Below are 26979 nucleotides of genomic sequence, written 5' to 3' on the forward strand. Positions count from 1 at the left end.
AGAGCGGTAGATGTGATCTATATGGACTTCAGTAAGGGGTTCGACAAGGTTCCCCATGGGAGACTGATTAGCACGGAACACAGGGTAAACTAGCCATTTGGATACAGAACTAGCTCGAAGGTAGAAGACAGAGGGTGGTGGTGGTGGAGGGTTGTTTTTCAGACTGGAGGCCTGTGACCAGTGGAGTGCCACCAGGATCGGTGCTGGGTCCTCTATTTTTTCTCATTTATATAAATGATTTGGATGCAAGCATAAGAGGTACAGTTAATAAGTTTGAAGATTACACCAAAATTGAAGGTGTAGTGGGTAGCGAAGAAGGTTACCTCAGATTACAACGGGATCTTGATCAGATGGGCCAATGGGCTGAGAAGTGGCAGATGGAGTTTAATTCAGATAAATGTGAGATGCTGAATTTTGGGAAAGCAAATCTTAGCAGGACTTATACACTTAATGATAAGGTCCTGGGAAGTGTTGCTGAACAAAGGGACCTTGGAGTGCAGGTTCATAGCTCCTTGAAAGTGGAGTGACAGGTAGATAGGATAGTTGATGGCGTTTGGTATGCTTTCCTTTCTTGGTCAGAGTATTGAGTACAAGAGTTGGGAGGTCATGTTGTGGCTGTACAGGACATTGGTTAGACCACTGTTGGAATATTGGGTGCAATTCTGGTCTCCTTCCTATCGGAAAGATGTTGTGAAACTTGAAAGGATTCAGAAAAGATTTATAAGTATGTTGCCAGGGTTGGAGGATTTGAGCGACAGCGAGAACAGGCTGGGGCTGTTTTCTCTGGAGCATCTGAGGCTGAGGGGTGGCCTTATCGATGTTTACAAAATTATGAAGGGCATGGATAGGGTAAATAGGCAAAGTCTTTTCCCTGGGATCGGGGAGTCCAGAACTAGAGGGCATAGGTTTAAGGTGAGAGAGGAATTATATAAAAGAGACGTAAGAGGCAACAATTTCACACAAAGGGTGGTACGTGTCTGGAATGAGCTGCCAGAGGAAGTGGTGGAGGCTGGTACAATTGCAACATTTAAGAGGCGTTTGGATGGGAATATGAATAGGAGGGGTTTGGAGGGATATGGGCCGGGTGCTGGCAGGTGGGACTAGATTGGGTTGGGATATCTGGTCAGCATGTACGGGTTGGACTGAAGGGTCTGTTTCCGTGCTGTACATCTCTGTAACTCTATGACAGATAGTGTTGAGGAAGTGGGGAGTTGCAGAAGGACTTGGACAAGCTGGGAGAACAGACAAAGGAGTGGCAGATGGAATATAAAGTAGGAAAGTGTGAGGTTATGCTGTTTGGTAGGAAGACTAGAGATATAGACTATTTTCTGAATGAGGAAAAGGCTTCAGAAATATGAAGCACAAAAGGACTTGGAAGTCGGGTTCAGGATTCTCTTAAGGTTAACGTGCTGGTTCAGTTGGCAATTAGGAAGCCAAATGCAACGTTAAGAGTTATTTCAAGAGGGCTAGAATCCAAGAGCAGAGATATACTATTGAGGATGAATAGGGCTCTGGTCAGACTGCATTTGGAATATTGTGGGCAGTTTAGGGCCTTGTATCTAAGGAAGGATGTGCTGGCATTGGAGAGGGCCTTGACGAAGTCTATAAGGAAGATCCCGGGGACAAAGGGCTTGTCATATGAGGAGCGGTGGAGGTCTCTGGGTCTGTACGCGATGGAGTTTAGATGGATATGGGGGGGGATCTGACTGAAACCTAACCGAATACTGAGAGGCCTGGATAGAGTGGACGTGGAGAAGGTATTTTCACCAGCAGGAGAGGGCACAGCCTCAGAGTGAAGGGACGACCCTTCAGAACTGAGATGAGGAGGAATTTCTTCAGCCAGAGGGTGGAGAATCTGTGAAAATCATTGCCACAAGGGACTGTGGAGGCCAAGTCATTGAGTGTATTTAAGACAGAGGTAGATGGATTCTTGATGAGTAATGGGATCAAAGGGTTCTGGGGAGTGAAATACCTCTGCAGAGGCCGGTATCCCGTCACCAAGTCACCCTTTATTTACACGTGGAAGTCCTTCACACTGATCCAGCTCCCTCAGAGCCAGCTCTCAGTGAACAGGATATCTGACTCTCCAGTGTGTTTATTTTTTTTAATCAAGGTGTATGAACCTTTATTCAATTCCCACCACCAGGAAGAAAAGAAAAACCCGAGTGGCCTGTGACAAGCAGTGCCCTTCACATCGAAGGGCAATGCTGTGTGATCAAACAGTGAAGGGGAGGGCAGGGATTAAATCAAAATAGAGTTGGAAATAATATACGCCATTCCCTGCGGTGCCCACCTCCCCCTGAACAACTCCAGGGTGTTGGTGGACACTGCATGCTCCTTCTCCAGGAGCGTGGGACTGAACTGCAACCAAAAACTGAGAAGAAGGTTTTTACAAAGAATTGAACTGAAAATCGATCCTGGTGGGATGTGATTTCGCAACCTTTGAATAGCAGCCTGAGGAATGATATTGAAGTCCAGTGTGCTTTCCATCGCTCCACAGAGCCATGCTTACGCTTCTGTGTTTTTTTTTGTCAACCAGGCACCCTGATTGGACCAGATTAACAGTTCTAATCAGAAAACTCATCCTATGGTATCCACCTGGCTGACCTCGTTACAATCATTACTTTAGAATACAGCTCGAAAGTTACTGAACTCAATGTCAAGTGGTAGAGGCTGCAGGGGCCCCAAGTGGAAAATAAGGTATCATCTTTTGAGCTTGTGCAGAGGTTCACTGGAACGCTGCAGCAAGTCTGCAACAGAAATATTGGTGGGGGAACACAGTGGCAAGCAACTGGAGCTCAGGGGTCGTTTTTTGCGGACAGAGCGTAGGTGTACTACAAAGTGGTTGCCCAGCCTGTGTTTTGTCTTCACAGTTTCAAAGAGACCACACTGTAAATAATCAGTACAGTTGACTAGATTGAATGAAGTACTGTAAGGGTAAATCACAGCTTCACCTGGAAGGTATGCCTGGGGCCTTGGCTCGTGAAGAGGGATGAGGTAAACAAGCAGGTGCTAAACCTTCTGCGATTGCGTGGGAAGGTGCCAGTTTTGCAAATAGGCTTAACTCTGCATGAAACTAGAGACATTTGTCATAGGGATGATATTAAGCAATAGTGAGTTGACAATTTGCCACATTGTAGTTTGTTGAAATGAGGCACCACTTGCATTTGTCTGTTATATTGAGCAGATGTTTTTAGCTATTGCAGTCTACTCTCCCAGCAGTAACAGCATCATTGTAAAGAACTTTGAGACGTTATGAGATATTATTACATCAATACAATTCCTTCCCATCAAGCTTTGAGCAACTGGTAGTTTTGCATTTCAATTGGACTCACTCACATGCAGCCCACCAGAGGGCGCTGGATGTTCCTCTTCTCCCTGATGTGTTTTGCTGCTGCGTCCACTTGATGCTTCCGCTGAAATCTGGAGAATTGGTGTTTGCTTCCATCAGCACATTTCAAGGCAGCCAGCCTTGTTTAATTGTTGATACTTCCTGATTGCTGGTACCTTGACTTTCTTTATTTTCCAAAATTGAAGTCACAGTCTTCAAAGAATGAAATTAGTGTGGTCTGCACCTGTCCTTTTTAATTATGTAGTTATAATCTTAGTCACTAATTTTTTTTTATATTTCCACCCTCACTAGGAGAAGCATGAAGAAAAAGGCCAATTTCACCTGTCCTTTTAATGGCAACTGCTCAATTACAAAGGATAACAGAAGACATTGTCAAGCATGTAGACTCAAGCGATGTCAGGATATTGGCATGATGAAAGAATGTAAGTCATTGCACTTGGGACACAGGAGAAACTTTGAATGAAACTGAATTTATGAATGAAAAATACCCAGTTCAGCTTGTTCTTGATAGATACAATTTAAAATAATCATGTGCATGTTAAAATATCTAAATATCTATGGTGCAATTTCCCATGATTGGTCAAAGTGAGAAGTGGGTGTGTTCAGTAGTGCCAAGCACACTACACCTATTGCTAAGCTAACTTATATCAAACACCAAGTAGGCCATTAAGTGTCAACAGGTGAGCAGGGCAGATTTCTCATGCCATCTCAAGCCTCGACACTGACATCTGGGTAGTCAGAAGCTGCTAGTCAATCAGAGGCTGAAAGTTTCTCAGTCCTAAGGGCTGCCTATTGAATCTTCTGTCCTGGGGGATGTAGTGACAATAAGTCATTTTAATATGCTTCTCACAGAGTGAGGGTTGAGCATGGGGTGGGGGTAAGATGGAGGCAAGGGTGTGGCTTCCAGAGCCTATCCCCTTGCCCCCACCATGGACTCCAAAACCTCCTGAATTTGAGCAGTTGGAGTGCCCCTTCCCAGCAGACAGGTTACCCTGATTTTCCAGTCAGGAAATTGGCCATCTTAATTGTCTAGGAGAAAGTGAGGACTGCAGATGCTGGAGATCAGAGCTGAAAATGTGTTGCTGGAAAAGTGCAGCAGGTCAGGCAGCATCCAAGGAGAAACATCGATTCTCCTGCTTCTTGGATGCTGCCTGACCTGCTGCGCTTTTCCAGCAACACATTTTTCATTTTAATTGTCTGCCAGGGAGTTGGTGAATTGAGACCCTTAAGTGATCATCAATTAAACAATTAAGGACCTTAATTGGTGGCAGGTCAAGAAAGTCACCAATGAACCATATTATTAAGGTGAGAGGAGAAATCTTTAAAAAAGACATGAGTGACAATTTTTTTAGACAGAAAGTAGTTTGTGTGTAGAATGAACTTCCTGAAGAGGTGGTGAATGCAGGGACAGTTACAACGTTTAAAAGACATTTGGATAAGTACAGAAATAGGAAAGGTTTGGAGGGAGATGGGCCAGGCGCAGGCAGGTGGGACCAGCGAAGTTTGCGATTATGATCGGCATGGACTGGTTGGACTGAAGAGTGTGTTTCCATGCTGAATGACTCAATGAAACAGCTCACCCAGAATGCAATTGATAAGATGGTGACAAAGGGTGAGTTGACCCTGGCACCATACTTGCCTACTTCTCACCACCTCCAGGAAGGGGTAAATTGCACCCTTGATGTCTATGAGTATGTAGATTGAGTTGGAGAAAGTAATGCACAAGGCCAGGAGACAGACATAGCTTTAATGTCTTTGAAAATTAAACTCTTTTCCAATTTGATCTGACAAACGTGAAACTCTTTTATTTGGCTGTAGTTGTTATCCAATTTGAAAGCCTTGCTTGGTATGGCTGTCTTAGCGAAGCAAACTTTAAGCTGACTAAACCAGATAGAAAAGGTATTTGATGAGCTGGTCTTCCTTGATGTCATCTGCTCTAAGAATTTTGGTAAGAGTGCCATCGACAATGAGAATTACCCCATGTCTCAGTATTACTGTTGGGTGTGTTGAAGGAAAAGGCTACATCCCTCCAATGCAGAATCAATTGGATCCTGGGCTTGTTTATTGCCTCCCCATAATAAGTTTGAACAGAAGCTAATGTGTGGACAAGGATACATACTTAGGGTTGATTCACTGACTGATTATTCAATTACACCAGAATTCTTTCAATGCATATTTTAATTAACCTTAATTCTGTGAAAAACTATTTTCTATATTGTTATCACTGGCTTCTTTGTAATTTTTCAATGAACAAGCAATGTACCCAAAATGAATTTCCAGACAGAATTTTCTGCATGGGCAATAAAGTGAAGTGGTACAATGAACTGAATTGTAATGGCTGTGGTGGTGATCCTGTCCCCTTACTGGTTAGCCAGTACCATCCTCTGCTATGGCCATTTTCAGGAGTCCCAACAAAATTAATGGAATCAGGTGATCAGCTGCCTGCACTTGGGGTTTCCAAAAGGTGAAGATCCTTCTTTCAAGAGCTGCCTGCCAATCTGAGGGCCAACAGCTCTTCAGTCCCAGCAGTCTCACTGGGAATGGTGCTACCATGCTGTCAGCAGTAGTCTCCAGACCAGAACTGCCGCTAAAGGCCCCAGAGGAGAGGTGAGTTGGGACAGTTCTCTGGGGTCGGTCAGACAGGCAGTGAGTGGGGCAGAGGGAGGTTGGTGCGGAGAGTGAAAGGTGTTTCTTCCCACAGGTTAGTTCTCTGTACCTAGATAGCTGGAAGTGGTGAGTTACAAACTTCTTACTACTGATTTGACTACTTTTGACAATAAAACTAATTCAATTCAATTCAATCCTTGCTGCCATCTAACTTCAGAAAACCACAGACAATAGTGTTTCCCCACTGCAACTTGGCTGCAGCTGCCCCAAGCTTCCATGCGTCCCCCAGCACGTGGTCTGGGACCTTGGAATGTGCCAGTCTGCGACACTTGGTATGGGTCAACTCCTTACTCTGGCAAACCAACAGTTTCAAGTCGACCAAAATGCATCTTTCACCGTGTTGATGGTCCTCCAGGCGCAGTCGATGTTTGTCTCAGTGTGCGTCCTGGGGAACAGACCGGAGAACACAGAGTCACAAGAGCTACTTGGGACGAACTTCAACAGAACCCACTGCATCTTTCTCCAGATTTCCTTTGCAAACACCCGTTCCAGAAGGTGATGGGAGGCAGTCTCAACCCGCTCCCCCCCCTCCTCACAGCCACTTTGGAGACAGTGTGTGGCGGGGCAGACCAACTGGCTGTAGGTAAAGGATCCCACAGGTAGTGTCCTTTTCACCACCAGCCGAGCAATGTCTTGGTACTTGTTAGAAAGTTCTGGAAATGCGGCGTTCTGCCAAATGACTTTGACATTCTGCTCAGGAAACCACACGACAGGATGCACTCTCTCCTTTACCCGCGGGGTCTCGAGGACACTACGGGCTGACCACATCCTGATGGGCTTGTGGTCAAAGGGGTTTCCCTTTTTAAATTTCTCCACGCAGGACAGGCGATACGGAATGGCCCAATTACTTGGAGCGCTTCACGGCAACGAGGTCAGGCCCATCCTTTGCAACACCGGGGACAGGTGTACGTAGTGAGACTTGGTGTTTGTGTACCGAGGGTCAACACACAGCTTGATGCAGCCACACACAAAGGTGGCCATCAGGATGAGGGTGGTGTTTGGTATGTTCGTCCTCCCCACTCCATCCACATCCTTGTGTGTTTTGTCCCTGCGGACCTCCACATGAAGTAGAAGGTGGTTTGTGAGATTGCAACGGCGCAGTTTCAGGGAATGAGCCAAATCTCCACCATGTAGAAGAGTTGAGGGAGTGCCTCTCACCTGATGACCAGGTTTTTACCTGCAATGGAGAGGAAGTGGTGTTCCGAAAAAACCTATTTCTGACCCATCTTGGCAACGCAGTCCTCCCAGGATTTTGCGCATGTCCCAGCTCCACTAAACCATTTGTTTTATTTGTCTGTTCTTGGGATGAGGGCGTCACTGGCTGGACCAGCATGCATTGCCATCTGTAATTGTCCAGAGGGCAGTTAAAAGTCAAACACACTGCTGTGGGTCTGGAGTCACATGCAGGCCAGACCAGGTAAGGATGGCAGTTTCCTTCTCTAAAGGGCATTCGTGATCCAGATGGGTTTTTCTGACAATCAAACAACGGGTTTCATGGTCATCCTAAGATTCTTAATTCCAGAATTTTATTGAATTCAAATTCCACTATCTGCTATGGTGGGATTTGAACCCAGGTCCCCAGAACATTATCTCGGTCTCTGGATTATCAGTCCAGCGATAATACCATGAGGCCATCTCCTCCCCTTCGTGTTCAGGTAGTCTGTCCTGGCGGTGAAGTGAATAAAGGATTGGTCAGCTCAGTTCCAAAAAAACACAGCCTTGCTCTTGCCTCAATTTACCTTCAGCTCAAACTGGCCTCAGGAATGGTCACAGACACCCATGAGTCTATGTACCGGCAGTGGATCCGAGCAGGAAACTGCAACGTCTTCCATACACAGGGAGGCTTTGACTTGCTTGCTTCTGCTGCCTGACATAGGTTACCCCTCTCAGACTCGCGTCCTTCCAAATGGACTCAGCAAAAGGCTCTATACAACACACAAACAGGATTTTGTCATTTGCATTCAACAGTGAAACTGGTCGCCAATTTCTCAGTTTCTCCCTCTACCCCTTCCCTTTGTAGATGAGGGTGATAATCTTTCGTCATAGATTTGCACAGGCTACCAGCCAGAAGCACCGTGTCGTACTGTCCCGTGGGTTCTGGCCAATCAAGTCCCGCAATGCCGAATACAACTCTGCCAATAAGCCATTGCTTCTGGGAGCTTCATCCTTTTCTAAGGACACAAGGGCCTTGGTCAGCTTATCTTGAGATAACGGCTGATCCGGCCTCTCCCACGTGTTTTTGTTGAAGATCTCTGTGGTAGAGGATAGGAACGACTGGGAAGCTGTGCTGTCTGTGGACTTCATGCCAGACAGACTGGCATAAAAGGACTTGCCAATCCTCCAGATGTCAGACTGAGATTATGTTGGTGAACCATCCTTGTGCAAGCACATCTCATCACGCTCCGTGGTGCAGACTCTGGACTGGAAAATTGCCTTGGAGGCCTCAGAGGCAAAAAGCAAAGCTTATTGACTTTTCACCCCCTGGACATGCTCTGTGACATCAACTCCCACCCCATTTCTGTAGTAGGAGTAGGTTCTGCATGCGTTCTGGTGTTTGGACAGTTTTCCCCATCTCTCACCTTCTGAATACCTGCAAACTCCACAAAGACAGTTACCCAAGGCTGGAATTGATCCTGATAGACAGGCAGGAGGCTGGAAGAACCCAGCAAGCCAGGCAGCATCAGGAGGTGGAGAGGTCAACATTTCAGGTGTAACCCCTTCAGGACTGGGGATGGGTATAAGAGGAGCTACAGATGGAGGGGGTGGGGGGGGGTGCGGTGTGCAAGATGGTGAGTTAGGGATAAGTGAAGATAGGTAGAGGGTAGGACCTGATTGGTCAATGGGAGGAATGGGTCTGGTTGGTAGCTGGAAGGAAGGATCGATCAGAGGAATGGAAGGGAGGGGGAGGGGCTGGAAAGGAAGTCTGGGGATGGGAAGGGGGGTTATTTGAAATTGGAGAACTCCATGTTGAGTCCTCTGGGCTGGAGGCTGGCTCGGCGGAAGGTGAGGTGTTGTTCCTCCAATTTGCAGTTTGGTTCGTTGTGGCAATGGAGGAGGCCGAGGATGGTCATGTCAGAGAGGGAGTGGGAAGGGGGAATTGGAATGGACGGGGACTGGGAGGTCCGGTCAGCCTCCGCAGGCCCGGCTGTGACACTCGGTGAGCCATTCCCCAAGTTTATGTTCAGTCTCCCTGATGTAGAGAAGACCACATCAGGAGCCCCGATGCAGTGAACTAGGTTGGAAGAGAGGCAGGTGAACCTCTGTCTCACCTGGAGGGGCTTTTTGGGGGTGAGGGGGGTGGTGTGGTGGCAGGTTGAGGAGGGTTGGGGGGTTGTTGGTGGAGAAAGTGATGGGAACCAACGATTGGCAAAGGGGAACGGTCCTTGTGGAAGGCAGAGAGGGTTGGGAAGTTGAGGAGGTGCAGTGGAGGGCTGTTTGGAAGACAGGGTTGGGGGGGAAGCACGTTGTTCAAAATAGGTGGACATCTGGGATGCTTGGGAGTGGAATGAGGAGGACAGCAGAATTCCCATCCCACTCTCCTCTTATCCTGGTTGACACTATCACACACAGAATCTCAAAATGGATGTAATAGCTGGTGCCCCTTCCACCATATCTGATCCTAACTTGGGTAGTGGGGGTTGAAAATTCAGCCCATAAATTCTCTGCTGCACTCACTTGCTATTTATGTGTCCCTGATACACCCAAAAGGGACGAGACCTTTGTTGTCAATGCCTTCAAGCTGCTGCCTGAATAGAGATGTTGGATGCTGAACAGGCTTGATTTTGCTTTCTTTAAAATTTGGAGCCCTGTTGACGCCTGACTAGCTCTATTGAATGTATCTTTTGACATGGGATTAAGATGGAGCGAGTGGATGTGCATTTAACATACATTAACTCTGGCCAGAAATTAATAACATTAGTAAAAGATAAGCTGATGGGTGAGGTTTTTTTTCTCTCTGATAAAACAAGAAGGTCAAAAAAAACCCACACTAGCAGCAAGACACTAGGTGAGCATTGGAAATGCTAATCCTGTACTGTTGCAACATCCCGTTGTGGGGTTCTGTTTAATCTTTTAAAAGTGCTGGTACTCTGCACAGTTTGAACTCCAGTATTTGATCTGATAAGTGGGGAGGAAAGTGTTATCATTAACAAATAGGATTCAAAGAATGTTGCAGTTTCTGTATAACAAATGTGTTTTACTGATGATAAAGTTTGACAGATGACAAATAGACATTGTTTGCTATTTTCCTTTTCTCGCCCACAATGTTTTGCTTCCATTTAACCTTTTGTATAAATGACACCCTTATTGATTTATACCTTTCTAACCAGGATGCTAGACAGACTCACTGTTGGCTTTCTGCCGGTGTCACTAATGCCCCAGTTGTGAGGGCTGCATACCTTTTCAAATATCTGGCATTCAATTCTTCTTTCAAGTCACATTCCTGAGATAAGTTTCCAATTAGAGTCCTACAGTCTGGAAACGGGCCCTTCAGCCTAACCAGTCCACACCGACCCTCTGAAGAGTAACACATCCAGACCCATTTCCCTCTGACTAATGCACCTAACACTATTGGCAATTTAGCATGGCCAGTTCACCTGACCTGCACACCTTTGGACTCTGGGAGGAAATCCACGCTGACACGGGGAGAATGTGCAAACTCCACACAGCAGTCACCCGAGGCTGGAATCGAAACTGGGACCCTGGTGCTGTGAAGCAGCAGTGCTAGCCACTGTGCCCACCCTCACGGTGGTTAGCACTGCTGCCTCACACTGCCAGAGACCTGGGTTCATTACCCGCCTCAGGCGATTGTCTGTGTTGAGTTTGCACATTCTCCCCGTGTCTGTGTGGGTTTCCTCCCACATTCCAAAAATGTGCAGGTCAGGTGAATTGGTCATGCTAAACTGCCTGTAGTGTTAGGGGCAAGGGAATGGGTCTGGATGGGTTGCGCTTCAGCGGGTCGGTGTGGACTTGTTGGGCCGAAAGGCCTGTTTCCACACTGTAAGTAATCTAATTTAAGTTAAGGTTTTATATTTAAAAAAGGTGATATCTCAGCATTAAAGGTGTGAGGTTAGAGTCTGCATGTATTCCAATCTTGAGTCAGACTTGTTCTATTTCCAAAATAGGAATTTATAAAATGTCACATAAATTATAAAAAATATTGACTGCCTACAGATTGTATGCTATTTTAACAAAATAGAATGTATCTACGAATAGAATTTTGCAGATGCAAATTCACCCCATATGTGTGTGTGCATGCGATGGAGAGTGTAGGGGGTGGTTGGTGGTGGGGTAGAGTGTGTATGTGTGGGGTTGATATCTCAAGAACGTGGCTTGAAAGACGTTCTGGGATTTGCATATTAACGAATTGAAACCTGCAGCCCATTCTAAAAGATGAAAGACTTAACAGCAATCTAGGTTTGTTCAATATATCGCGTCAGTGTATGACACTATGATCTTTTGCTATAAATACTGTGTCCTATGATCCTACTCCACTAGCTACCTGAAGAAGGAGCAGCACCCCGAAAGCTCGTGCTTCCAAATAAATCTGTTGGACTTTAACCTGTTGTCGTGTGATTTTTAACTTTGTCCACTCCAGTCCAGCAACGGCACCTTCTCCACATTATTCCTATTCAAGAATCTCTACATTTATATTTTTCTAAAGACTTTTTCCCCTCAAATGTTGTAATGTTTATTTTCTTGTGAGTTGTATTGCTTGCGAAAAATGGTTTCTAAAATTTCCAAAGGCATAGGCTAGAGTTCCATTTCTGAGATCATCAGCAGCAATTTTCCCTTATTCACTTCAATGGACAGGAATATTGGAGACTAGGAGCACAAAAACAGAAATCCCTAGCACGAGTTGTATTTGGCTTACTGCCTAGATTGTCACTGTGATACTGTTTTATAATATTTTTAGTATTGTTTAAACTTTTTGCAAAGTTTCTATAGGTAAGAGTTTATCTCTTTTTCTTATTAGTAATCCTATCTGTAAATTTCTTTGATTTTAAATGAATATGATGGGAGCCCAAGCCACTATATTCTACCATCTGCAGCATGTGGGAATTCCTAGATGTTCCCAGGAGTCTGAATGATCACTACATCTGTAGGACGTGCTGCCAATTCGAACAGTTTTAGTGTCGAACTTTGGAACTTGAGTGTCAGTTGGAGACTAAAGGCAATATGAATAATATGTTTGCTAAGGTAGTCACCCTGCATTCTGAGAAGCTGTAGGTAGATAGGAGCTAGGGAGGCAATGGCCTAGTGGTATTATTGCTAGTCTATTAATCCAGAAACTCTGCCTGTGACCAGCACTGTTCTGCAGGGATCAGTGCTGGATTCACTGTTGTTTGTCATATACAGTGTGGAAACAGGCCTTTCGGCCCAACAAGTCCACACTGACCCTCCGAAGAGTAACCCACCCCCCCTCTGACTAATGCACCTAACAACTTTGGACAACTTAGTATGGCCATTTCACCTGACCTGCACATCTTTGGACTGTGAGAGGAAACCTGGAGGAAACCCACACAGACACGGGCAGAATGTGCAAACTCCACACTGACAGTTGCCCAAGGCTGGAATTGAACTTGGGTCCTTGGTGCTGTGAGGCAGCAGTGCTAATCACCGAGCCACCTCAATCTTGATCAGTTGGTTCAGTGGGCTGAAGAGTGGTAGATGGGAGTTTAATTTGGGTAAATGTGAGGCTTTGCATTTTGGTAAGATAAACAAGGGCAGGGCTTATATAGTTAATGGTGGAGCCCTGGGTAATGTTGATGAGCAGAGAGACCTAGGAGTTCGGGTACATATTTCTTTGAAGGTTATATCACAGGTAGACAGAGTGGTTAAGACATTTGCCTTCATTGCTCAGACCATTGTGTATAGGAGTTGGGATGTCATGTTGAGGTTATATAGGATGCAAGTAAGGCCACTTGTGGAGTACTGTGTACATTTCTGGTCACCCTGCTACAGGATGGATATTAGCAAATTGGAGAGGGTTCAGAAGATTTACAAGGATGTTGCTGGGACTGGGAGACTTGGGTTAGAGGGAGAGACTGAATAGGCTGGGACCTTTTTCACTGGATGAAGAAGGTTGAGGGGTGACCTTATAGAGGTTCATAATATCATGAGGGGCATGGATAAGGTATTTTCCCTAGGATAGGGGAGATCAAAACTAGAGGGCACAAGATGAGGAGAGAAAGATTTAAAAAGGGACCTGAGGGGCAACCTTTTCACACAGTAGTATTAGGTGAAAGGGTAAATGTAGGGGAATGCGTCTGGGTGGGTTGCGCTTCGGCGGGTCGGTGTGGACTTATTGGGCTGAAGGACCTGTTTCCACACTGGAACTAATCTAATCTAATCTAATATGTGGAATGAACTGCTAGAGGAAGTGGTAGATGCAGGCACAGTGACAATATTTAAAGTAGATTTGGACAGGTACATGGATTGGAAAGGGACATGGGCAAACGCAGGCAAGTGCCACAGGCAACTGTAGTTTGGGAAATGCAATTGGCATGGACAATTTGGACTGAAGGGTTAGTTTTCGTGCTAGGTGGCTGTATGATTGTAATGCTCTGGGGACCTGGGTTCAAATCCTGCCATGGCAAATGGTGGAATTGAATTCAGTAAAGAATCTGAAATTAAGGGTCTAATAATGATCACAAAACCGTTGTCAGAAAAAGCCATCTGGTTCACTAATGCCTTGGAGGGAAGGAAATCTGCCATCTTACCTGGTCTGGCCTACATGTGACTCCAAACCCACAGAAATGTGTTTGACACTTCACTGCAGTCTGCGAAATTAGGGATGGGCAATAAATGCTGGTCTAGCCAGTGATGTCCTCATCCCATGAGTGAACTAAAAAGAGATAGGCAGAGGAAAGGGGCCAGGCAGGAATACAGGAAGCACTAGAGGAAGTCCCACTTGGTAACCATTTTTCTGTATTGGAAAATGGTGACAGTGTGACTTCCACTGGGGAATGCAGCAAGGATAAGGGTTCTGACACTTCAGGTAGCTTAGCTGCACAAGGAGGGAGCAGCAAGAGTCTGAGGAAAATAGCAGTCGGAAACTCAACTGTGAGGGGTGTAGCCGGGCATTTCTGATGCCACCAATGCTACTCCAGGATGGTGTGTTGCCTCCCTGGTGCCATGGTAAGATGTCCTTGAAAAGCTGCAGGGCATCCTGAAGGGAGAGGAACCAAAGTTTGTGGTACATGTTGGTACCAACGATATAGGTAGAATGAGCGATGAGTCTTGCATCAAGAGTTTAAGAAGCTAGGCAGTGAATTAAAAAGCAGGTCCTCAAAGGCTGTCATCTCTGAATTCTGCCCAGTGTCATGTGTTAGCAAGTACAAAAAAATGGAGAATATAGTAGATGAATGCCTGTCTTATGATTTAGTGCAGGAGGGAGGGTTTTATACTCCTGGATCACTGAAACCATTTCTGGGGAAGGGGGGAGCTCTACAAATTGGACAATTGTGGGAGGGTTTGCTCGTGCAAAGAGTTTAAATGAGTTCATCAAGGGGAGAGGACCCAACACCTTAGTAAAATAGGAACACAGCATGAGATGGTAAGGGAACCGAGTCAGAGAGAATTCAGCCATGTTGAGATACAAAGGAGTAAGGAGAAGTTGTTAAAGGTTATAGACTGGCACATGGAATTGTGATATTGTTGCCATCACAAACATGGTTGAGGAGGGGCAGGATTGGCAACTCAAAATTCCAGGATATAGGATCTTCAAGCGAGACAGGGGAGGGTGTAAAGGGGAGTTAGGATTGCATTATTAAATGAGGAATTAGTTCCTGCAATAAGGATGGATTATTTAACGGAACGGTCTTCAAGTGAGGCTTTTTTCAGGGAAGTTAGAGAGAGATGCCAACATAATAGAGTAGTCATTATAGGAGACTTTAATTACCCAAATAGACTGGGATATTATAATGTAAGAGGCAAGTGTTCTTGGATTTTATTCAGGTGAATTTGCTACAGCAGCATGGGTCTAGTCCAACAAAAAGGATACATTATTAGATCTGGTTCTTGGAAATGCAGTGGGCCAAGTGGATCAAGTGTCAGTAGGGAAACATTTAGGAGACAGTGATCATTGTATCATAAGGTTTAGGATAGTGGTGAAGGATGACATAAGAAAAAGCAATTGATGGAGAGCTGGCTTCAGTGGGGCAAAAACAGAACTGGGCCAGATGGACTGGAACAGAAGGTTGGTGGATAAACTGTAACTGAGCAATGATGCCCTTCCTGATGAAGGGCTTTTGCCCGAAATGTCGATTTTGCTGCTCCTTGGATGCTGCCTGAACTGCTGCGCTCTCCCAGCACCACTGATCCAGAATCTGGTTTCCAGCATCTGCAGTCATTGCTTTTACCCAGTAGCTGAGCAATGAGCGTATTCAAACAGGAGATGGTTCAGATGCAGTTCAGGTATATTCCCTCAAATGGGAAAGGTAGGACAAACAAATCTAGAGCTCTCTAGATGACAAGTCGTCCAGAACTAAAAGACATAGGTTTAGGGTGAGAGGGGGAAGGTTTAAAAGGGACCTAAGGGGCAACTTTTTCACACAGAGGCTGGTGCATGTGTGGAATAAGCTGCCAGAGGAAGTGGTGGAGGCTGGTACAATTACAACATTTAAAAAGGCATCTGGATGGGTATGTGAATAGGAAGGGTTCAGAGGGGTATGGGCCGGGTGCTGGCAAATGGAACTAGATTAGTTTAGGATATCTGGTCGGCATGGAGGAGTTGGACCAAAGGGTCAGTTTCATGCTTACATCTCTATGACTCTATAAAGAAGAAAAAAATGCGGCATGTGTCAGGTACAATTGAGAATCAAGAGGAATCAAGGTTCTTATTAGAAAAAGTAAATCAGAAAAGCAAAAACAAAACAGAATAAAAGACTGGCAGCAAACATAAAGGAGGATCCCAAAGTTGTCTACAAGTAACACAAACAGTAAAAGAGTGGTAAAAAAATAAGTCGGGCCAATTAGGGACCAGAAAAGGGATGTACACATGGAGGCAGGGGCATGGTTGAGGTATGAAGTGAATACTTTACATCTGTCTTTACCAAGGAGGTCAATGCTACTCAGGTCACAGTGGCAATGAGGAAACTAGAAGTTTTCAAATTCGATGAGTAAATGTGTGATAAATGGTTGGTACTTTTAAGTTGACAAGGCACCAGGACCAGATAAGATGCATCCAAGGATACTGAGAGAAGAGAATGTGGGAATTACAGGAACACTTTTCTGTTTTCCCATGGAGGTGCCAGAGGAGTTGAGAATTGCCAACATCATATCTTTGTTCAGAAAGGTTTGCGTGTTTATACCCAGCAATTAAAAACCAAATCAGTTTAACCTGAGTAGCAAAGATATTTCTTTGGGACAAAATTAGTAGTCAGTAACAAAGAGGATTGATGAGGACAGAACGGTAGATGTGATCTATATGGACATCAGTAAGGCATTCGACAAGGTTCCCCATGGGAGACTGGTTAGCAAGGTTAGATCTCACGGAATACAGGGAGAACTAGCCATTTGGATACAGAACTGGCTCAAAGGTAGAAGACTGAGGGTGGTGGTGGTGGGTTGTTTTTCAGACTGGAGGCATGTGACCAGTCGGTGCTGGGTCCACGACTTTTCATCGTTTATATAAATGATTTGGATGTGAGCATAATGTATAGTTAGTAAGTTTGCAGGTGACACCAAAACTGGAGGTGTAGTGGACAGCGAAGAGGGTTACCTCAGATTACAACAGGATCTGGACCAGATGGGCCAATGGGCTGAGAAGGGGCAGATGGAGTTTAATTCAGATAAATGTGAGGTGCTGCGTTTTAGGAAAGCAAATCTTAGCAGGACTTATACACTTAATGGTAAGGTCCTGGGCAGTGTTGCTGAACAAAGAGACCTTGGAGTGCAGGTTCAGAGATCCTTGAAAGTGGAGTTGCAGGTAGATAGGACAGTGAAGAAGGCATGTGGTATAGACAATGGAAAGTCATGGACAATGGAAAGAGTGGAGATAAAAGATCAGGTGATGTATCTCCCATGCTTGGACATGAAGCTGCTGTTGGGAAGAAAATAAGTGTTAGGGGTGATGAGGAATGAAGCAGGGTTTCCCGAAAGGAACAGAGCCCTTCTGGATTCTGAAAAGGGAAGCACAGGGGAAAATGTGGCAGATGGAGGAATGGGCTAGAGCTGGCATAAATGGCAGAGGATCATCTGTTGCCTTTAGAGATTGCTGGATTGAAAGTGAGGATGAGGGGAGGAAAGAGAAAGGTGAGAGCAGGAATGTAGCCTATTGATCAGGCAGAGTAGAGGGGCCGCTGTCAATCTGAGTGGTTGAGAACTCTCAGCTGAGGGGAAAGGATGACATATCGGAAGCACCTGTTGGAAGGTGGTGTCATTAGAACAGAGGCAACGGAGAAATAAATGGAAAATTGTTGGTGATCAGGTGATTTAGAGATAACTTTTGATACAATTTCAGTCAGTATTTTTGTTTCAGTAATCCTCTGGGCAGTATTGGCTGTGTGGTTTCATGAAATGGTTTCTTTATTTAGAAGTTGTCACTAGTGTGAAAATATGACATGGTTTGGTCCAAATATGTCATTTTCTTGTTCCCATTAATCCCGACTGAGATGGGGCCTGGGTGGGCCAGTGCAGAATGTGTGTGTGAAGATTTTGGGAGTTATGGCACAATAACTGCAGAGTTCTGATGTACTACTCAGTCTTTCTAGATAAAGCACAGTTGAGAAAAGACTGTTCAGAGTAAATAGTCTGTAGATATGTACAAAGACAAGAGCCTGTTAGCTAATCCCATATTTTGTTTTCTCTGGGTCTACAAACAAAAACAGAGCTCGATGCAACTAAATTGATGGCATCTTGCACTGAAATTAAAAGTGTTGCAATGACTTTGCCCTCTTAAAACTTGAATGAAATACAAAAATAGGCAAAAAGTGCATAGCCAATTACATAAGCTGTTTTTTAAAATTTCTTTTCAAAAATGCTGTTGCCATTTGGAACAGCTGAGCTTTATGCTGGCCATTTAAAGGGCTAGTGTCGAGTGAAATAATTTGTAGGCTGGACTGGGTAAAGACAGTAAATTTCCTTCTCAAAAGGGTATTTGTGAATCTGATGGGTTTTGACAACAGCCACTTTGCTAGATACTTGTATCATGGATAGCCACTGGTGAGGGGCCGGAAGACTGGAGGGTGGCTAATATGGTGCCATTATTTAAGAAAGGTGGTAAGGAAAAACCAGGGAACGAAAGACTGGTGAGCCTGACCTCAGTGACAGGTAAGTTGTTGGAGGGAATTCTGAGGGACAGGATCTATTTGTATTTTGGAAACGCAAAGATTGGTTAGGATCACATCCATGGAGAGAGAGCAAACTAATGTTACAAGTCTAGATGACTCTTCAGAGCTGACAAGAAGATTAATGAAGACAGAGTGGTGGATGTGAACTATATGAACTTCAGCAAAGCATTCGATAAGGTAGACTGGTTAGCAAGGTTAGAGCACATGGAATCCAGGGAGAGCTAGCCATTTGGATTCACTGCTTTTTGTCATTTATGTAAGTGATTGGATATGAAAATAGGGGGAATAGTTAGTAAGTTTGCAGATGACACCAAAATTGTTGGGATAGTGGACAGTGAAGAGGGTTATCCCAAAGTGCAATGGGATCTTGATCAGGTGGGCTGGTGAGCCAAGGAGTAGCAGATGGAGTTTAATATAGATAAGTGTGAGATGTTACATTTTGGTAAGGCAAATCAGGGCAGGACTTATACACTTAATTGTAGGGTCTTGGGGAGTCTGCCGAACTGTTGGAGTGCAGACATTGGAGTGCAGGCTTTACAGTTCCTTGAAAGTAGAGTCACAGGTAGACAGGGTAGTAAAGAAGGTATTTGGTATGCTTGCCTTTATTGGTCAGTGCATTAGGAGTTGGAATGTCGTGTGGCTGTACAGGACATTGGTTAAGACACTTTTGGAATACTGTGCTCAATTCTGGTCTCCCTGCTATAGGAAAGATTTTGTTAAACTTGAAAGGGTGCAGAAAGGATTTACAAGGTTGTTACCGTGTTTGAGCTATAGGGAGAGGCTGAACAGGCTGGGGGTGTTTTCCCTGGAGCGTCGGAGGCTGAGGGGTCACCTTATAGAGGTTTATAAAATCACGAGGAGCATGGATAGGGTGAATACTCAAGGTCTTTTTCTCAGGTTGAGGGAGTCCAAACCTAGAGGGCATAGGTTTAAGGTAAAAGGAAAAAGATTTAAAAGGGGCCTGAGGGGCAACTTTTTCACACAGAGGATGGTGCGTGTATAGAATGAGCTGCCAGAGGAAGTGATGGAGGCTGGTACAATTGCACCATTTAAAAGGCATCTGGATGGGTATATAAATAGAAAGGGTTTAGAGGGATATGGGCCAAAGGGTGGCAAATGGGACTAGATTAATTTAGGATATTTGGTCGGCATGGACTGGTTGGACCGAAGGGTCTGTTTCCGTGCTGTACATCTCTATGACTCTATAACAATCCAACAGTTTCATTGCCAATAGGAAGACTAGCTTTCAATCCCACATTTAACAATTAATTGATTTTACCACAGCTATTCAATTAATAGTTAATTAGATTAGATTACTTACAGTGTGGAAACAGGCCCTTCGGCCCAACAAGTCCACACCGACCCACCGAAGCGAACCCCACCCATACCCCTACATATACTCCTTACCTAACACTACGGGCAATTTAGCATGGCCAATTCACCTGACCCGCACATCTTTGGACTGTGGGAGGAAACCGGAGCACCCGGAGGAAACCCACGCAGACACGGGGAGAACATGCAAACTCCACACAGTCAGTCGCCTGAGGCGGGAATTGAACCCAGGTCCCTGGCGCTGTGAGGCAGCAGTGCTAACCACTGTGCCACCGTGCCGCCCGTAATCTCATGTAAAAGTTGACCCCTGTAATCCATCTTCACCATGGACATCCAGTCCCTGTACACCTCCATCCCCCATCACGAAGAACTCAAAGCCCTCTGCTTCTTCCTTTCCCGTCGTACCAACCAGTACCCTTCCACTGACACCCTCCTTTGACTGACTGAACTGGTCCTCACCCTGAACAACTTCTCTTTCCAATCCTCCCACTTCCTCCAAACCAAAGGAGTTGCCATGGGCACCCGCATGGGCCCCAGCTATGCCTGTCTCTTCGTAGGATATGTGGAACAGTCCATCTTCCGCAGCTACACTGGCACCACCCCCCCACCTTTTCCTCCGCTACATCGATGACTGTATCGGCACTTCCACCCCGACCTCAAATTCACCTGGACCGTCTCAGACTCCTCCCTCCCCTTCCTAGACCTTTCCATTTCTATCTCGGGCGACTGAATCAGCACAGACATCTACTATAAACCGACTGACTCCCACAGCTACCTGGACTACACCTCCTCCCACCCTGCCCCCTGTACAAACGCCATCCCATATTCCCAATTCCTTCGTCTCCGCCACATCTGCTCGCAGGAGGACCAGTTCCAATATCGTACAGCCCAGATGGCCTCCTTCTTCAAGGACCGCAGATTCCCCCCAGACTTAATCGACAATGCCCTCCACCGCATCTCCTCCACTTCCCGCTCCTCTGCCCTTGAGCCCCGCCCCTCCAACCGCCACCAGGACAGAACCCCACTGGTTCTCACCTACCACCTCACCAACCTCCATATACAGCGTATCATCCGCCATCATTTCCACCACCTCCAAACGGACCCCACCACCAGGGATATATTTCCCTCCCCTCCCCTATCAGCGTTCCACAAAGACCACTCCCTCCGTGACTCCCTCGTCAGGTCCACACCCCCCACCAACCCACTCCCGGCACCTTCCCCTGCAACCGCAAGAAATGCAAAACTTGCGCCCACACCTCCTCCCTTACCTCTCTCCAAGGCCCCAAGGGATCTTCCATATCCGCCACAAATTCACCTGCACCTCCACACACATCATCTATTGCATCCGCTGCACCCGATGTGGCCTCCTCTATATTGGGGAGACAGGCCGCCTACTTGCGGAACATTTCAGGGAACACCTCTGGGACACCCGGACCAACCAACCCAACCACCCCGTGGCTCAACACTTTAACTCTCCCTCCCACTCCACCGAGGACATGCAGGTCCTTGGACTCCTCCATCGCCAGAACATAACAACACGACGGTTGGAGGAAGAGCGCCTCATCTTCCGCCTGGGAACCCTCCAACCACAAGGGATGAACTCAGAGTTCTCCAGTTTCCTCATTTCCCCTCCCCCCACTTTGTCTCAGTCGATTCCCTCGAAGTCAGCACCGCCCTCCTAACCTGCAATCTTCTTCCTGACCTCTCGCCCCCACCCCACTCCGGCCTATCACCCTCACCTTGACCTCCTTCCACCTATCACATCTCCATCGCCCCTCCCCCAAAGGCCCTCCTCCCTACCTTTTATCTTAGCCTGCTGGACACACTTTCCTCATTCCTGATGAAGGGCTTATGCCCGAAACGTCGAATTTCCTGTTCCTTGGATGCTGCCTGACCTGCTGCGCTTTTCCAGCAATACATTTTCAGCTCTGTAATTTAGCCAAAGCATTCTTAATTTTTCATACATCTTGATTTATCATGCATCTGAACAGTTGTTTTGACTGCCAACTCAGTGCAATTCCCCTGCACTGTGCAATGCCACTGCTCTTCCTTTTGTATCCTCCTGACCGCATGCAGCATTGAAACACAGGCCCAGCGGACATCATTGATTCCTCTCCCAGCTGAGGAGTGTTGCAAGAGTCTCTCTGAAACAGGCACAGCCTGATGAAAGCATATCAAGAATTGGGCTCAAGCTCAATGCATCTCTGAAATTTTGGTAGGAGCATCATGTTGAGAGTGAGCAAAATTGGGACAGTTTTGGGCCTCATACCTCAGGAAGGATGTATTGGCCCTGGACCGGGTGCAGAAGAGGTTCACGAGAATGGTCCCAGTAATGAAAGGCTTAACATATGAGGAATATTTGAGGACTCTGGGACTATATTCAATGGAGTTTAGAAGGATGGGGAGGTGGGGGGGTGGGATCTGATTGAAACATACAGAATACTGAACGGCCTGGACAGAACGGACATTGGGAAGATGTTTCCATTGACCTGAGAGGTGAGGACCTGAGGGCACTGCCTTAGAGTAAAGGGAAGACCTTTTAGAACAGAGATAAAGAGAAACGTCTTCAGCCAGAGAGTGGGGAATCTGTGGAATTCACTGCCACAGAAGGCTGTGGAGGCCAGGTCATTGAGTATATTTAAAACAGGTCTTGATTGCCAAGGGGATCAAAAGTTATGAGGAGAAGGATGGAAAATGGAATTGAAAAACCTATCAGCCATTTTCACTGTACACTTAACTGAAACAAACTGCAAAATTATGGTCTGGGCTGCCTGCTTAAGAAGGTTTTGAGTGGTCTGGCCTAGTCCATAACACTATCAACCATGCCTGTGGAGAATTCTTAATTGAGGAGAAAGGTAGACATTTCTAGCCCCCTCCCCCTGCAGAAGGTGACAGCAGAATAGATGCAATAGAAGCAGAGAAACTGGAAAAAAATGAATGGAATCCTTACAGGAGGTAGGATGTGAGGATGTAGAGTCCAGGTAACGGTGGGATTTGGTGACTAGCCTGTCTTCCGAAATGGAAGCAGATCTCAAGGAAGAAAAGGGGGGAGTCAGATTATATGAGCATTTAAACTATAATATCAACTTGTTAAAAAGCTGATACTCACTTCCATAAACTGGGGATGTACTGCAGTCATTAGAGGCATAGTTTTATTTGAGTTGTTTCTGGGAAATACATGAACGGCGTTTTAAGACCATAAGACATAGGAGTGGAAGTAAGGCCATTCGGCCCATCGAGTCCACTCCACCATTCAATCATGGCTGATGGGCATTTCAACTCCACTTACCAGCGTTCTCCCTGTAGCCCTTAATTCCTCGAGACAACAAGAACCTATCAATCTCAGCCTTGAAGTGAAGACATTTAGCGTCCCGGCCTCCACTGCACTCCGTGGCAATGAATTCCACAGGCCCACCACTCTCTGGCTGAAGAAATGTTTCCGCATTTCTGTTCTGAATTGACCCCCTCTAATTTTAAGGCTGTGTCCACGGGTCCTAGTCTCCTCACCTAATGGAAACAATTTCCTAGCGTCCACCTTTTCCAAGCCATGTATTATCTTGTACGTCTCTATTAAGTCTCCCCTCAATCTTCTAAACTCCAACGAATACAATTCCAGGATCCTCAGCTGTTCCTCATATGTTAGAGCTGCCATTCCATGGATCATCCGTGTGAATCTCCGCTGGACACATTCCAGTGCCAGTATGTCCTTCCTGAGGTGTGGGGACCAAAACTGGACACAGTATTCCAAATGGGGCCTAACCAGAGCTTTATAGAGTCTCAGTAGCACATCTCTGCTTTTATATTCCAACCCTCTTGAGATAAGAGACAACATTGCATTCGCTTTCTTAATCACGGACTCAACCCGCATGTTTACCTTTAGAGAATCCTCGACTAGCACTCCCAGATCCCTTTGTGCTTTGGCTTTACTAATTTTCTCACCATTTAGGAAGTAGTCTATGCTTTTATTCTTTTTGCCAAAGTGCAAGACCTCGCACTTGCTCACGTTAAATTCCATCAGCCATTTCCAGGACCACTCTCCCAACCTGTCTAGATCCTTCTACAGCCTCCCCACTTCCTCAGTACTACCTGCCTGTCCACCTAACTTCGTATCATCAGCAAACTTCGCTAGAATGCCCCCAGTCCCTTCATCCAAATCATTAATATATAATGCGAATAGCTGTGGCCCCAACACCGAACCCTGCCGGACACTCGCTCGTCACAGGCTGCCATTCTGAAAAAGAACCTTTTATTCCAACTCTCTGCCTTCTGTCAGGCAGCCAATCCTCAATCCATCCCAGCAGCTCACCTCGAACACCATGGGCCCTCACCTTGCTCAGCAGCCTCCCGTGTGGCACCTTATCAAAGGCCTTTTGAAAGTCTAGATAGACCACATGCACTGGGTTTCCCTGGTCTAACCTACTTGTTACCTCTTCAAAAAATTCCAACAGGTTTGTCAGGCATGACCTCCCCTTACTAAATCCGTGTTTTCCTGCCTGTTAATATGGGTTTCAGATGAAATAGCTGCAATAGTAGGTCATTTGGCTCCTCAAGGTTACTCTGCCATTTGATATGATCATGGAGTGGCACATTGGCTCAGTGGTTAACACTGCTGCTTCACAGCGCCAGGGAGCCAGGTTTGATTCCACCCTAGGGTGACTGTCTGTGTAGAAAGCTAAAAATCACACAACACCAGGTTATAGTCCAACAGGTTTAATTGGAAGCACACTAGCTTTCAGAGTGACGCTCCTTCATCAGGTGGTAGTGGAGGGCTCGATCGTAACACACAGAATTTATAGCAAACATTTACAGTGTGATGTAACTGAAATTATACATTGAAAAATTGATTGTCTGTTAAGCCTTTCATCTGTTAGAATACAGTGATAGTTTCACTTCTTTCATGTGTAAATCACAAAACCTTTTTTTAAAAAAGTTGCATTCTCGGGTTAGCTGTTAACAATGGTGATAGCTAGACAATATGTTGAAGGTGTTGGCCCCCTGTGTTCTCTGTCTATGCCATGATGGTTAGATTGATTCTAATCTAAAAAGTGAGATAATGGAGTTTTACATAAATTCATGCAATTTTTGAGCTCAGAGTTCTCCATGAATGCATGCAGTTTTTGAGCAAAGTACAATGTAACCCTGCAAGTACAAATACACCCCACAAAATATATGTGTGCATGTGGGTCTTTGTCTGTGTGTGTGTGTGTGTCTGTCTGTCTGTCTGTCTGTCTGGGGTGGGGGTTGTGAGTGTGAGAAAGTGTATGTGTGTGTGTAGTGAGTGCAGAGTGTCTTAAATCTGTGAGGGAGTGCATGTGTGAGTGTGTGTGTCTGTAAGGGTGTGTGTGGGCATCTGTGTGTATGTTTGTCTGAGTGTGTGTGTGTAGGAGTATCTGTGTGTGTGTGTATAGTGCTATGATGATCATATCATCATTACATGATGATCACCTGTAGTGTGACATGAACCCAAGGTCCCGGTTGAGGCCCTCCCTATGGGTACCGAACTTAGCTATCAGCCTCTGCTCGGCCACTGTCCTCTGCTGCCTGTCCTGAAGCCCACCTTGGAGGATGGTCACCCGAAGGTCCGAGGCTGAATGTCCTGGACCACTGAAGTGTTCCCCAGCTGGGAGGGAACCCTCCTGTCTGTTTGATTGTTGTTTTTTTTAGATTACTTACAGTGTGGAAACAGGCCCCTCGGCCCAACAAGTCCACACCGACCCACCGAAGCACAGCCCACCCATACCCCTACACCCACCCCCCACCCAACACTACGGGCAGTTTAGCATGGCCAATTACCTGACCCGCTCATCTTTGGACTGTGGGAGGAAACCGGAGCACCCGGAGGAAACCCACGCAGACACGGGGAGAACGTGCAAACTCCACACAGTCTGTCGCCTGAGTCGGGAATTGAACCCGGGTCTCAGGCGCCGAAAGGCAGCAGTGCTAACCACTGTGCCACCGTGCCACCCATAATGTGCGGTGCCCATTCATCCGTTGTCGTAGCCTTTGCTCGGTTTCCCCAATGTACCATGCCATCCTTGCCTACAACGTATAAAATAGACAACGTTGGCTGAGTCACATGGGTACAAGGTGGGAGGTGTCCCCACGCGTAATGGTGGTATCTATGTCCACACCCTGACACATCTTGCAGCACCTACCGTGAATGGGTCCATACAACCCTGTGAATTGGCCATGCTAAATTGCTCATCATGTCCAGGGATGTGCAGGTGAGGGTGGATTAGTTGTGAGAAATGCAGGGTCACAGGGATAGGGTAGGGGGTGTGGTGGCATCAGGGTGGACTCCATATGCCAAATGGCCTGCTTACACACTGTAGAGTTTCTGTGGCTGATCTTTTACCTCAACTCCACTTTCCTGCACTATCCTTATTCCATAACCTTTTTAATCTCCGAGACTCGATTGACCTTTGTCTTGAAAAAATCCAGAAGCTGACCATGAACAGCCCTCTGGGGTATAAACTTAAAAGAAACATCACAGAAGCGCTTCACAGGAGGCTCCCAAGCACTGAGGATGTCACCTAGACAGGGAACAAAACGTCTGCAACACAAACTCCCAGCTCGGCGAACAGAACCACAACGAGCACCCAAGCTACAAATCTTCTCACACACTTTGAATCCTTCTCCAATATCCTATAATATGTACAATGGGACAGCAGTTCCTTAGTTTTACTGCTGACCTGGTTGATTTATGTAGAAAATACAGAGATATTGAAAAGCAGCAATCAAATGCTGTCAGAACATTATAAAGTTTGTTTAAATCAATATTCAGGATCTCCCAACAAACTTGAATCGTGGCGTGGCCCTTTAGAATTTGATACTTATAGTACAATGCTGGTTTTGTGTTTCAGTTCACAGTATAAACATAAATGCAGCTGATTAAAAGACATAGTGTCAGTCATTTTCATTTGATCCTTCTCCTCAGTTGCATTATTGTATTGAGTGTGGGAGATCAGCCAGAATATAGTTTACACATTTCTTTCATTGTTACCTCAGGGCGTGCTAGAATTCATGCAGTCTGATGCTCTAATAGCTTAGCTAAAGCAAATCGCTGAAGCAGAATTGCAAAGACTAGAAAGCACAGCCCTCCCCCAGATCCGATACGTGGATGAAATTTTTGTTGTCATTAAATGGTTCAAATTGGAAAGTATACATCATCTCATCAAGTTCACCAGAAACGAAGAGAACAGCAACCAACTCCTGTCCTTAGCCATACTGGTTGAGCGAGCGAATGAACAACAGTGAATTCCTTACCAGAATGTACAGAAAGGCTACACGTACAGACCACATCCTCATTTACAACAGTAACCACTCCAACCTCCA

At 45.9% G+C, this 26979-nt stretch overlaps 1 protein-coding gene across 4 annotated transcripts in view; it reads left to right on the forward strand.

Moving 5' to 3' along the window:
• LOC132805854 (vitamin D3 receptor B-like) overlaps nucleotides 1-26979 on the forward strand; it is a 299773-nt gene that overhangs the window by 171743 nt on the left and 101051 nt on the right. For all 4 annotated transcript variants that reach the window (XM_060821168.1, XM_060821171.1, XM_060821170.1 and 1 more), the window contains exon 3: nucleotides 3644-3774. In XM_060821168.1, coding sequence (XP_060677151.1) covers nucleotides 3644-3774 — 131 coding nt within the window. The remainder of the gene's footprint in view (nucleotides 1-3643; nucleotides 3775-26979) is intronic.

This window comes from Hemiscyllium ocellatum, chromosome X (genome assembly GCF_020745735.1).
Source record: "Hemiscyllium ocellatum isolate sHemOce1 chromosome X, sHemOce1.pat.X.cur, whole genome shotgun sequence".
Taxonomy (NCBI): domain Eukaryota; kingdom Metazoa; phylum Chordata; class Chondrichthyes; order Orectolobiformes; family Hemiscylliidae; genus Hemiscyllium; species Hemiscyllium ocellatum.